Source organism: Pteropus alecto, unplaced genomic scaffold, assembly GCF_000325575.1.
Source record: "Pteropus alecto unplaced genomic scaffold, ASM32557v1 scaffold94, whole genome shotgun sequence".
NCBI classification, from domain to species: Eukaryota; Metazoa; Chordata; class Mammalia; order Chiroptera; family Pteropodidae; genus Pteropus; species Pteropus alecto.
Genome location: NW_006437736.1, coordinates 577,805 through 591,767, shown reverse-complemented (window position 1 = coordinate 591,767; position 13,963 = coordinate 577,805). Strand labels below are relative to the sequence as shown.

Here is a 13,963-nt window from a genome sequence, read left to right as displayed (position 1 = left end):
TTAAGTGGAGTCACCGCCATCTGTGGCTTCCTCAGCCGCCTGGCCTGGTGAGTCTGTTCAAAGTCATGCTTTACTGTACCCTCGAAGCACTCCCCAGTCCCTCACCAACACGGCGCTTCTCCTCAGGAAGGCCTTGGAAAGCGGACGGCTCCACGGGAGCAACCACCACCAGGACAGGAAGAATGCAGAGAGGGGAAGGAGGGCTTCTCCTCCTCCCAACCAGAAGGCCAGAGAATTCCTCTGGACACCAGCCAGAGAAACGAGTGGCAACAACGCCGGGGGGATGGGTGCCGCGGCGGGAATCAGGAGACCCTGGTTTCTGGAAGTCTCTTCGGGACTTCAGACAAATCAGTAAACATTTCTGGGCCTGTTCTTTCTCCTGTGAATTAGAAGGGTCGGACTCAGATGTGCAGATAGTACTAAAATTCTACCCTCCGATGTTTACCCAAAAAGGTTAGGCAACCACTGAGGGATGTGGACACTCGCCAGGCACTTTGAGCAACTGCTTGGTGACCAACCACTTCTGGTGCAGCTTCCGCTGAGAAGCAGAGCGGGGACTGGCACAGAGCAAAGGGTTAAATAGCTCTTGGATTAGTTTAGACCCTGCTGCCACTCCCCCAAATGCTGGGAGCTCTTAAAATACCAGAGAGCCACAGAAAGTGAGCCAAACCTGGCATTCTAACTAATTAACAAAGAAGAGAGTTTTTTTCCCCCTACTCTAGAGAGATAGCTAGGCTCAAGTCAAATTCTTTACCTGGCTAGTTCTCCTGAAGAACATACACACTCTTATCCACAGAGGGAGACCCAGAAGGCCAGGCCTCAAAGGAAGCTGGAGCACCACTTCCTAACCCATTCACACCTTTTACAGACCAGGTGCTGCCCCCTCGAATTCCACAGGGCACCCCACATACCTGCCCTATCCCCGCCAGGGCTGACGTTTGCCAGGCAAGGGGCTCAGAGTTCATTCTCTCTCATCCTCCAGGTCTCGGACAGTTCAAAGCCTTCAGAGGGTCAGTTCGAGCCTCAAGACAGGCAGACCCATTAACGGCCATGATGACAAGTCGACCAAATAGGAAAGCCAAGGTTGGGAGGATGAACCAACTATGTCATCACAACTTTAATTAAGCCCAAGGTTGAGGATTAAAACAGCACACAAAGCGGGGCCGGGCACACCTGGGCTGTAACCACTTACTGACACGTACCTGCCAGCCTTTCCACAGGACCCAACCACCACTGCCTTCCAGACTGTGCCAGGCCTCAGAGGCCACACCTTCCTCTAAATTCCCAAAACATCTGCTACAGTTGTCTTGGCACCAGCTGTAGGGTAACTTGTCTTCTTATACAGCTACAGCCACAGATCTCCATGTACAAACATGTCTCGTCTCTCCACCTGGACTGCCAGGGCCTCCAGTGCCAGGTTAAGGTACTAAACCTCTTGGTATTCTAGCACTTTCTAACTTTTATCTCCATGGCCTAAGCCAGGGCACCACCATATGCCGCCATGCTCAAGCCCATGCCCGTGGCAGACAGCACTAATTCATCCCAGCATTCCTTGGCAGTGAGTCTCAGATCCTTGCCAACACAAGGCTAGGCAAGCCCCTAATGATTGGTGGGAGTTGACATTCAGAGTAAAACCAATCTGCAATGCTTAGTCCAGTGGTTCTCAACTGGGGATGATTGTGATTGTGCCCCCAGAATTTGGTAGTAATGTCTGGGGGCATTTTTGGCTGTCACAACTGGAGAGGGAGGCAAGTACTGGCATCTAGTGGCCAGAGCCCAGGATGCTGCTAAACATCCTACAGTACACAGGACAAGCACCGTGCCCCAAAGAGAATTATCTGACACTGAACGTCAATAGTGCCAAGTCTGAGAAACCCTGACTTAGACAGAGTAGCCATATAATTTATTCCCCAAACTGGGATGGTTCTGAAATTGAAAGAGGGTACAATTAATACTAACTCCAAGACAACAGGCCTAAATCAGGGCTTACAGGCAAACCAGAGCATTTAAGAGAAGACGGAGGGAGGTCCCTAAGCAGGGTCAAAGAATTCATCCCACCAAAGTCCTCAAACAAAGCCACCAACTACCCTAACTGTCAGAATAAATGCTGGTATGTCATAAGCCACAGTCAGCTCAGGGAAACCTTTTTCTACGTCTTAAAGAAAAAGCAGAAAAGCAAGTGTCCAACTGTGCCTTTTAAGATGTGAGAAGACAAACCTGTCCCCTTCAAAGCCGGGGGGCGAGGGAGGGGAGAATGTGCGCTAAGACCTGCTTGCTCTCCAAGAGCGGGGCTCATTTGAACAGCTGTGACCCCGAGGCTCCCTGCCAACCCCTGACTTAGAGCAAGCACCAAGGCTCCTCTCGGGAACTTTCCTTACCAGTGAACTGTCCTGTCATAATAAGGGCGACCTCTGTTAATTAACTTCTTCCCTGCCCCACGAACAAGAGACCTGCTGCCAATTGCTTTGCAGGTCAACTATGTACGACAAGAGGGAACTTCGAAAAGACCTCAGTCGGTCAACAAGGGAGCTAAAGAGCTGCAGCAGGTCCAACGTTTAGCTGAATGTGCACGAAAACCTCTCAGACTGAAGATTAGAAAGTACAAGGACCCAGCACCCGCATGCCATTAAAAGGAAGCACTGGGACCTCAGTTCTCTGTGCCCACAAATAAATTTCCTAATCTTGGTCTCTAAAAGATGAAAACACCCACCCACTTCCCTCATAATTTGGGGCAGCTCCTCAGTTCCTAAATCAAGGCCATTCCGTTATGGCCAAGACTTCTGGTCTGCACAAAGAAATGTTCCAGCCCTCTGAATGTCCCTTTTATTTTTTTCAATTATGTACAACCTGTGGAGCGGACTTTTGCCCCTCAATTGTTTGTTGTTGTTGAACAAATAAAATATGTTTAAAGAGTCCCACAGTCGTCAGAGGAAAGGTGGGAAGTCCAGTTCCAGGAACGCCAACTCCCGGCGCCACGCTCCGCAGCATTACGTCATTCTCGTCCTGATGGCTTGCTTGCCTCAGAGTGAAGACAGCCCGCTCTCCAGAACACCGCTCGAGTCCGGCACCCAAGTGTGAGAGCACGCCCTGCTCAGTAGGGCAGAGCTCAAGACGCCAGGATGCATTTCTTGCATTTGACAATTAAAAGAGCCAGAAGAAAACTGACTCGTAACCTCTAGAGACAGGACTCAGTAATCTCATAGAATGTTCTTCCACTGCTTTACTTAGCACTTGGAAACAGACATCCTATGGGGGGCCGGCTTCCTCGAGGAATTTTGATGGATGTGAACATAAGCCAAAGGCTAGGCCAAACTTGTACATCCTACATAATATATCGAGCTTGGAGATGAAACACCTTCTCCGTGGCACTGTGTGTATGGTACAAGACAGATGCATGTGTTGCCATTTTAAACCACTAAACCAGAGACAAAGTTAATATGACAAGATTCATTACCGCCACTTCATAGGCTGATTAAAAAATTTAAAGAAAACAGATGTACACGTAATAAGACATGAAAAACCACTATCAACAGAAGATGTGAAACTATAGCTCACAAAGCTGGGCTAGACTCCAAATTACAGGAAACGGCACCAAATGCCTGGCTATGCTCTGAGAACATAAAGGCAAGGCGAGCCCCTCCCATGTCTCGGAGAGAAAAACAAACATTCAAATAAAGTATTACCAGGGCTCCGATGCAAAGCTAGCCCAGACACCGTCTCTGAAGGGCAGTAACACTTCAGTTGGGTCATTAACAAAAGAGTAGGGACTTGCATCGCAGGCAGATGGAGAAGGCACAGCGGTTTGAAGCAGAAAAGCCAGTTAGAAAAACGTAAGGAGTTCCACGTAGCAAGGAAGTTGGAACCGTAGGCAGGAGGCCAATTACAAAGGGCACTATGTGTTTCTAGAGGTTTGAATGTTATCTTTGAGGGACTGAGAAGTCTTTTAAGATTTTGAATAGGGGTTTGATCAGATTTGCACTCTAGAACGATGACCTCTGGTGGACATACAGAGGGAGGGCTCTATTAAGACTGAAGGTTAAGAGGCCATAGCAATCACACAGACAAAAAATTGTGGAAGCCTCAACTAAGGCCAGGGCCACAAGGATAAGAGAATCAGAAATATGGAAAGAGACAAAAATCTTTAGAAAATTCTGAATGGCTTGGGAAAAGGGATGAAGAAGAGACAGATGAGCAGAAGATGAGCCAGGTTCTAGGTCTGGATGAATGGGTGGATGGAGAAATGGCAGCTGGGAAAAAGGAATGATCAGGTGATGGTATCAGGCCTCAGCAAGAAAGTGATGATAAAGCCACTCGCATAGATGGGGCCATCGTCCAGAGGGCTATTTGGAGTGAGTGGATGAGACCTCGAAGAGCCCAATGTGTGGGGGAAGGGGAGCAACAGGAAAGAACCATGTAGATGGGGAGGGCAGCCATCAGGGGAACCAGAGAGAGGTCACAGGAAGGAAGGGCTTTTCGAAAGGGAGCGGTCAAGGTTGTCCCATGCCAGGGAGAAGTAAAATGAGAACTAATGAGTACAACGGACGTCGCAACACGGAAGTGAAGGTGACCTTGGTGGGACAGTCTGGAGAAGTGGTGGGGCCAGACATGCACAGATACTTCCTCTAAAAGGCTCCACTGTGATGGGGCAGAGAGAGCGGAGACAAGCTAGAGTGGGTGCAGAACTCAAGAGAATTTCGTATGTTTTTTTTCTTTTCTTTTTTAATGGGAAACTCAAGTATGTTTCCAGACTGTGGGGAAGCAAGAACAAGATGAAAAACAAGAAGGAAAGGGGCCCAGAAGTGAGAGGACTGGTGCAGGAGATCTTGACGAGAATGAGAAGAAATTGCAAAAATAATTAAAGGTTCTATAAACATGTCCTTTGATAGCCACTGGCCTTAACTCTCACGCAATGGCTTACAGACTTCCCCAACGCACTGTCCCATCACCGGTGCATCAGCCATCGATCCAGCCACTAGATCACTATGACGAGTGAGTGAGCACCTTCGAAGGTGTCGACAAGGCTTCCCAGCCACTGGGAAGGCCGCGGCACTCACCTTGCATCATACTCCTGTAGGCAGTGTCTGTGATGGCGTAGATGTGAGGGGGCATCTCATGCCTCTTCTTGCCCTTGTACATGTCCACGATCTCTTCGGAGTAGATGGGCAGGTTCTTATAAGGATTGATGACCACACAGAACAGGCCTGAATAGGTCTAAAGAAAACAGCGGCGAATAGGAATGGGTTAGAAGGTCTGCTTCCCAATGGCATACAAACTTTCTGGCTAAGGATTTGCTGCCTCTGAGGCTAAGTCGGCCTGGTGTGAAAGTGCTCCCTGAAGTCCCTCGTCCTCTGGGCCCTGCTCCAGCAGACCTGCTACAAGTGTGGGGGCACTGGCACCATCTCACTCTTTCACTGAGGGTCCTCCCTTGACGGAATGACGGCTGCCGGCTTTGCATGTTGATGAGTGCGGGCATCGGGCAAGATCCGTGGCAAGCTTCACGGACAGCAGAAGGCTAGTTACGAAACTTGGATCCAGGGACAACAGCAGATGTGAGATGCACAAAGAGAAATGAAGTCAGCTGCAGCAAGCAAACTGTGTGGAGACAATTGTTCTACCCCGAAGGACTCTCAGAGATGGTCCAGCCTAAAGTTTTCCAGCACTGGGAAGAACTCACTGTGCTCCTCAACCAACTGGATCTTCTGTGAGCCAGCAGATCACAGACAGATAACCAAACTCCCTCCCTGAATCTTCTAGAAACATTCACAGGAAAATATCTCAAAACCTTAAAGACCACTTTCATGTCCCCTGAGAGCCTTCTCCAAGACTCAGGTCTTCTCTTAAGGGGAATCTAATTAGTCAATACCCTTAATACGAGGCAGCCAAAAATACACTCAGGACTGCAAGTCTGACCTGCCAAGGTGAAAATCAGACTCTCTGGAGTCAGGTGTCCTGAGTTTAAGTCTCAGCAGGGCAGATTTCTTAACCTCTCTCCCTCCATGTCTCATTCTGTAAAAGGGGGCAGGCAGAGGTCTATACCCCACTGACTGGCAATGAGAATTAGGTAGGTTAAGTGCTTGGCACAGGACCCAGCATAGGCTCTGAGTAGGTCAGGAGAACAGTTTCCAGTGGCAACGGTCGAGACAGGTCAGTCTGGACAAATCAACATTAACCTGTGGCTACTCATTCTTTCTCTAAAGTGTTTCTGCTATTTTTTCTTCCAAGATTCCCCTTTTCCACCAAAAGAAAAATGATGGACTCCTAATAGCTGGAAGAGACTACCGAGACCACTCAGATGACAGCTGTTCAGTTGGGGGATTGCAGCTCGCTGAGAAATCTGGAGAAACTCGAGCACCCTCTCCCCAGGAAAAAGCACCAGAGGCCTATAAGAAGGCAGGTGAAGCGAGGCCCGTGCGCCATGATTCACACACACCTATGGACCTAGGCAGTTAACAGCAGAGCTGGGAGCAGACCCAACCCAGTCTCACACCCCACCGTGCAGACCTCCTTGGTCATGAAGGCCAGTTCTCTGAGTGCCTCACATCCTTTTGTTGTCCTCGTTCCAAGTGGCCTCCACCCTCAGTGTCCACGGTTTTGCCCCTCGATTCGACAACAGCCAACACTTGAGGGGCTGCGCTGTGTGCCAAGCCGGCCCCCCTTCCAACCCTGCCCTCTCTGTTCCCGCCAGAACCAAGAATGGATTTTGTGGCTGAACCCACAGACAGGGTCCACCCAGGAACCAATCACAAGGACAAAGTCTACCCAGCGCTGGCTAGGGGCTCTGGCACGTGGACGTGCCAAGCAGATGTCACACTGAAAGCAGAACTCTGGGGGGACCCACCACCCATACACTGGTCTGCATGCAAAAGAGAGCTGAGCTTGGATGTGTAACAAGTGGATCTGGCCGCCTCTTCTGTTTGGACGAGGGGACGCAGGGCCCTCAATTCCCTTTCTTCCTGAGATAATCGGTCATTTGTTTTCCCTCCGACGACTGCTTTCACGGGGGACCAGGAAAGCTCTGCAGCAGAGGTCTGCACATGGTGTTGGGACCCCGCGGTTCGGATATGGGGGGGACGGGGGTACAGCTGAGACTCCTGCTTTCCCTCCCTGACCGTTGGGTGGAGATGAGAGAGAAGGCCGGAGAGCAGCGAGGTCATCCCAGGAGCTCAGAAACAATCGAGCTTTGTTCCTGGGGTTTGAGAAAACCCACACTCCAGGAAATCCAGCCTGATGAAAGCAGAGGACACACGGCCACACGTTTAGGGCGTGCCACGGAGCCAGATGTTCGGAACAGCTGGTGCTGACTGCAACAGGGGCTGGGGGTTACTAGGACAAGTCTGACAGCTGGGTGGGCAGATGGTCCTGTGGAGAGTTCTATGGAGTTTCAAAGTTCTCCGGGCTAATCCTATCCAATCAATGGATTTGACAAACTGAGCCCCGGAGAGCGAGCACAGCAGCTCAGGTGGGAGGAAGGAGATCGACTGCCAGCCGCTCTCACTGGATGCTCGTGGAGGCATCAGACACTGAGCGAATGGCTTTGCTCCCACACGGCCACGTCAGGAAGCTGCTCCATTCACGGGCCACAGAGGCTCTTTGTGCCGGCCACCCCCTATCCGAGAGCCTCACCCCCCGAAGAAACAGACAGAGCAGCTGTGGTGCAGAATTAGCCACACCGCCCACAACGCCAGGCAAACATGCTGCACAAAGGCTCCTGGTGTCGCAATTTGGAACGTCACATGCAGAGATGGACTGTGAATGGGGGGGGGGTACCCCATGCCCAAGCAGCCCCCCAAGTGACTTTGATCTCCCCACAGCTCTACACCTGCTGGAGTCTCCATTAGGGCAGCTGTAAAGATGACCAACTTCCCTTCTGGTGACGACACTTAGGAAGAGGATGGTCTGAGGCAGGAGGAACTGTACATGGGAGGTGACAGCACAGGAAATGGGAGTCCGTGCCTCCAGCCAGAGTGCTAGAGAAAAAGCTCAGGTCCTACCCACTGTGCCCGCCCACTGAGTAAACCCACACTTTCGGAGGAGAGATGAAGCAACGGGACACTGAATGCACCTTAACAACTAACATCCCCCTCTGTGACAGGAAAAGACTGTTTGCAGACAGCTGATGTGGGCAATTATAGGCCATCCAATTTGTTTCATGCTCAGCAAATCTTAAACAGGACCAAGGTGAACACCGATACCAGTAAAAGACTGAGCAGGAGACAGCTGACACTTGTGGATCACTAATTCTGAATTTCAGTGGTTAATGCCCCAGGGGCAGGGGTTTTAATTTGGTCCAGGCGATATTCTCACCAAGAAACAGAGAGATAACTGGGCGGAGAGTCCTGTCTCAGCCCTGCCTACATCTGCTGTGTGACTCTGCGTAAGTCCCTCATCCTCCCTGGGCCTCAGTTTTTCCCACCTGCTGTATTAGAAGGCTGAGCTAAGCTGAGGTATATAGAGGGCCTTTTCCAAGAAAACAGTTCTGTGTATCCCCTTACTGGTAGGTCCTCGACTAATCAAGCTCACCCCCAAAGGGTGGTCATCAACAGCAGGAAATGAGGACCTCATTATCATAGGCTGATTAGCAATGAGCAAGGTAATGCAATCCTGGCCCACCGTCAGGCCCAGTCAGGACTTCTAGGCAATCCAAAACGACCAATGGCTCCACAGGGCTTTGGCACATTGCAGGGCACTCAGAGGTACCAGTCCAGTGGGTAAGGGAAGTGCCCCAGTGAAACTGAATCACCCTAAAACTGCACCAAATACAAAATGGTGGGCTCGCTAGGAGCCGCTCACCATCCCCGTAACAGAATCAGCTCAGTGTCTCCCTTTATGACACATGTGATCATGAGCAAACCCCTCAGGCTGAGACTTGGTCTTCCTACCAATAAAATAAAAGGGCTGTAATGACCTTGAGATGTTTTCTTCCTCCAGTTCAAAAAAAAAACAAAAAAAAAACAAAAAAATGTTGATAACTGTTTTATTCAGCTCCAAGACCAAGAAGGCCAAGGTGATTATAACAGTATAGTTAAATAAAGAGCTATTTTAGGAATAATAAGAACCAGATATTTCTTCCTCACTAAGGACAAATCCAGAAAGAAATATCCTTACACTGAACAGACGTTAGAAAGAACTCCGTGACCGGGGGCTGAACAAGCTCAGAGCCTATCAGCAAAGGGATGGGTACATGCTCCTCTTGACATTTCCTACAATAGTGATGAGCTGTCCTGCAGACGCAGCCCTGCTGGCTAAAGGGACGAGAAAAGGCCGCTCCTTATCTCCCGCATGCTCTGGGCCTTTGTAATGCTGCTTTCTACACTCTAAGCCTGGCATGGAACCAGCCTGAAGTGTTGGATGGACTAGTGATTCAAGCTTCCTCTTGTTGGCTCGCCTCTGCTCAGAGCACACTACCTGGGGAAGTAAGTCACACCAACAGGTGCGAGGTGGCAGGGAGGAGGGGACCGGGCGGTGCAGGAGGAACAAGATGGGAAACCAAGACACGGCATCCCTCTCCCCGAGAAGGAACTGATGACACTGGTCTGGCCTTCCTATCTCCACCAAGATTGAGGACCAAGGTCGGTGGGTAAGCACATCTCACACGCCATGTCTTTCTACACCTGGTCTAAAACAGGCTTCTCATTGTTTTTGGTTATGTAGAAAAGAGATCAAAGTAATGCTACGGGAGCAGTCCACTAGGATGCGCAAATGCTCAAGTTCAAGGACGTCACCCCAGCATTCCTTGAAGGTCCCTTCTAACCCAGAGCCAGCGCCCAGGATGTGAGGTGGATGGGACAGTCCCGGAGCCTCCCGCCCCGGAGCCCCAGGCCCACTCACGTAGATGAGCCCTGAGTAGTAACGCTCCTTGAGGTTGTGCAGCACCGAGGCTTCGTTGAGGCACGTGAGCTCCGCCATGTCCTCCACCTTGGAGAACTTGGGTGGGTTCATCTTCTGGATGTCATCCTTGTTCACCTTCACCTTCTTCCCGTTCTCCACCAGCTCCACGATGGCCTCCTCACCCACCTCTTCCTTGAGGCTGGCGGGCTCAAAGCCACTCTTGTCGGAAGGCACCCATACCAGCTTCTTGGCAGCCCAGTCGGCCTGGGCCAACGGGTTATTGATGAAGTTTTTATCCACATAGAGATACTTATCAGCAGCTTGCTGCGCCATGGTGACTTACAGCCAGGACCTAAGGGAGAAAGAAGGACAAACATTAGATGTAATTAACTATGGAGCCACACGAGAATCACTAACAATCACCTCTTATCTTTGCAAACCGCACAGAATTATGTAGTCAGTATAACTTTATATAACCAGGCTGTACAATTCGCCAGAATATTCTTGCTTCTACTTTGGGAGAAAGCTGTATATCACTGAGAAAACAAGTTGGTATTAGGGGATGCTGTAAGAAATTAATGGTAAGGTGTATCCTAGGACCAATACACAAACAAATCTATAAACGAATATTATGCCAAATGATAAGTGTGAGTCTCAAACAGATTCAATTATAGTCACTATGCTATGCCTAAGGTGAGAAAGTGACCACACAATTTAAGAGAACTTCCAACAAAAACGGGTTTCCAATGAGCCAAAAAAAAAAGGGCAACTGACTACAACTACACATGGAAGTTTCCATTTTAAAAAACTTTTTCTTATTTCACAGAATCAACCAAGAGAAGAAAATAAAACACCAATATGCTGCCAATAGATTTTGAATTCCATCTTGATAATACAAAGAAATAAGGTGAGAAGAAAAGAAGTCAGGCTCCAGGAAACCTCATGGAGAATAAAAATGCTTCCTTTCTGGGGCACTAATGTGAAAAGGCAAAGCTCATAATTTATGGGCCAGAACTTAAGCACATGTGTGTTTGCTTTTGAAAAAGCTCATTTGCAAAATAAAGACGAAATAATCCCTTACACTTGTGTGGTTTTATTGTTCATGAAATGCTTTCACACACATTTTGCTATCTTGAAAAATCTTTGTCATAACAACCCTGTAATGTGGGTAAGATGCGTGTTGTTGTCCCATTTTACAAATGAGGAAATAAAAGTCTGTCCAGAGTCGCCCAGGAAGAACTCCAGACTCTTGGTGCTATTGCCTTTCCACGGTATAACCACAGAAGTTACTCTGCTCGAAAGCTCAGGCTCAGTTCAGTTCAGGGGACAGAGCTTTGAGTGAACTCGAAAGAAGGACTAAGAAACCCCGGTCTAAGACAAAGCCAGCCCTTAGCCACGGGCGGAACAGCCCAGAAGCTCACCATCTAGCTCACAACACAAGCAAGCTTTTCCCTTATGAGACCAAGGCCCCCGCCCCAGGCCCAGAAGCCAGGAGGACCCCAGATCCAAACCCAGAGTCACATGGGTTTTCACGCTTCCAGATTCCAAAAAGGACTTGAATGCCAAGGAGGCTGTAGGCTTGTAAGGGAGAGAACAAAAGGAAAAGTCTGGGCTGTCCAGACCTTCTTATCTGGGCTCATTAAATGGTTTCCAGATCAAGGCGAAGGGGCTCCCGTGGACGCACTCCAGAAGAGTCTGTTTTCCAGGAAAGCTGCTTGCTCTCCACTGCAGGAGCAGAGCCTGGCAGCCTCCCCAGCTCCCTCAGCTGGTGGCTGGGTTTACATTCCCGGCATAAGCAAACCCTGGCAGCCCCTCTCAGGAGATCAGGGGCACCAACCACCTGCAAAGACCACACCCCAAGAGAAGGCAGGGCCCAGAGTTAGGCGGCAGCAAACAAGGCATGAACAGGACAGCTGTAAACCACCTGGCCAGCCCTTGTCTCTTGTGGGGGTCTGGGGTCTAAGCAGGAGGCAGCACCGGGGCACCGCCAGTGTAGTCCAGCTGTCCCTGCTTCCACACTGGCCAGTCCATTCAAACAAATCAAAGGCTTGTCTCTGCCAGAGTAAACGCCAGTCGTCCTCCCCAAAGTCTCAGCACCAGGCTCCTCCTCACGTCACTGCCCTGCTTGGGAACTCGTGATGATCGCAGGGCACGGGGTCTCGGGTCTCACAAGGTGCTGGTTCTCGATCTTTTTGCAAACTTCGATAAGATAATCTCCCATTGACATGCAAAAAAGGATTCACTTGAACCCTGTCCCCCAGAATCCCAAGTCTGCTGCTGGTTAAGTGTTCCACTGACCTAGCCCAGTGAAGGCACCAGAGGACATCATGTGCCCTTTACCAGATCTCTCCTAGAGAAGGAGGGAAAGGGACGGTCACGAAGTGCCTACCTATCAAACATCAGCCTTGTTTTATTCACAACCTTACTTACTCATCAATCACTCTGGGAAAAGAGATTTCATTATCCCCAATTTATAAATGAGGAAACAGGCTCAGAGACAGCAAGTCATTTGCCCAGAGTCTGCCAGCCCAGTCCTGGTACAGGATCTTAACCCAGATGCACCTGGCCCCCAGGCCCGGGCCCTTCCCAGCATACTTGTGCCTGGGGTCTCGAAAAAGAAGTCAGGCTGGTTTTAGAGCTCGGCCCGAAATTGTCGACAAGTTGATTGGGACGTAGGAGTGCAAGAGAAGGCATTCCACAGCATTCGATAAATACTTACTGAGCCCTGTCAGGCCGGCAGGGAGGCTGACAATGAGCCTTCCTGGAGTGGACCATGTGGCCTATCCAAAAGCAGAGCACATTAAAACTCAATATTCTCACTCCTCTGGCCTGTGGGCTGCCCCTGTCAACAGCAAGCAGCCCATCTGTGATGACCAAATGACTCTCGCTCTCATCAAACTGCATTCAATCCCAGCAACACCAATCCTGGTGGGACCAACAATATCATGGCCTGGCATCACGGCAGCACCTGGGCTCCCTTCGGGCTGCAGGCCCTGGGCACTCAGAAATCCAGGTAAACTGCCTGGCCCTTTCGACGGTGGTTCTACGTTGGAGACCATAAACATTGCAGCAGCTGACAGGGGAAAAACCCGCCCAACCCAGCACCCTCAGCTCCTCTGTTCATTCAGCCCTATCATCAGGCCCAGGAGGGAGGGAACGGGGCGGTTACAGGCCAGCATTGTCTGCCTCTGATAGCAATCGGAGACCTGGGGCCAAGCCACACTTCCTATAAGAAAGGGGGACATATTGCGTCCTCAGAGCTGGACCAGCACAGAGGGCTGCATCCCTCTGCCTCCAGGGATGCCAAAGTCCCCGTGGACACGGGTTTGAGGAGTCCCTACTCGCCTCAGTGCCTCTTTCTGAACAGAACTTTTTAGTAAACATGGCTGAGCCCTGCTGGGCCAGGCCAAGGACAGAGAGCTATCTGGTTTCGGCGATTCTGCTGGAATGACGCGGAGGAGCCGCAGTGCCAAGATCAATATGTGGACTGGACTGATGGGGAGGGCCTCAGAGGTCACAATAAACAGTGGAATCGTTATTAAAGCTGGAACCCAGCCCCAAAAGGAACCACCACATCCAAGGATTTGGAGGCCACAGGTCTGCAGCTGAGCTCCCATTTCCACCTGCATCAGGTAAAGAGGCTCCCAAGCCCCAGTGGCTACGGAGGTGCATGTGCTCGGTGAAGAAGCCAAAGATGCAGACAGGTTACCACTTACCTGTAAGGATGCGGGTGGAGTAAGCATCCACTGTCAAGAGCTGTTAGAGATGAAAGAAGGGGCCCTAGATAAAAGGCACTAGGGAGGCAGTCTACTAAATGCAAAGCCAACACGTGCAGACACTTCTCCCTGTCCCATCCTGGGACCCTACTAAATAGCCTCTTTAAAATTCTCTAAAAACTGCACATAATATAAAGGTTTTAAAAATGAAAGAAAAATATCCCCCTAAATTCCTGGCCCTCTCCCTTCAAAAATCAGTTTTCTTTTTTTTAATGGTCCCTTCTAGTTCTGGTTCACAGAAACATTTGATTTTTAACTATCATAGGCAGAGTGTGGAATTTCACATTTTCTATTTTCCTTACTTCTTACGACTATTTTCCTGAAGGGCCACAGTTTGCTTATTGATCATTTTTATCCAA

The 13,963-nt window shown here is 49.9% G+C and overlaps 1 protein-coding gene across 2 annotated transcripts in view; it reads right to left on the bottom strand.

Moving 5' to 3' along the window:
• Positions 1-10,180, bottom strand: part of MYH9 (myosin heavy chain 9) — a 59,655-nt gene extending 49,475 nt beyond the window's left edge. For both annotated transcript variants that reach the window (XM_025048778.1, XM_025048779.1), the window contains exons 1-2: positions 9,829-10,180; positions 5,055-5,211 (exon numbers count right to left, since the gene is read on the bottom strand). In XM_025048778.1, coding sequence (XP_024904546.1) covers positions 5,055-5,211; positions 9,829-10,161 — 490 coding nt within the window. In that variant the 5' untranslated portion in view covers positions 10,162-10,180. The remainder of the gene's footprint in view (positions 1-5,054; positions 5,212-9,828) is intronic.
• Positions 10,181-13,963: the final 3,783 nt, after the last annotated feature.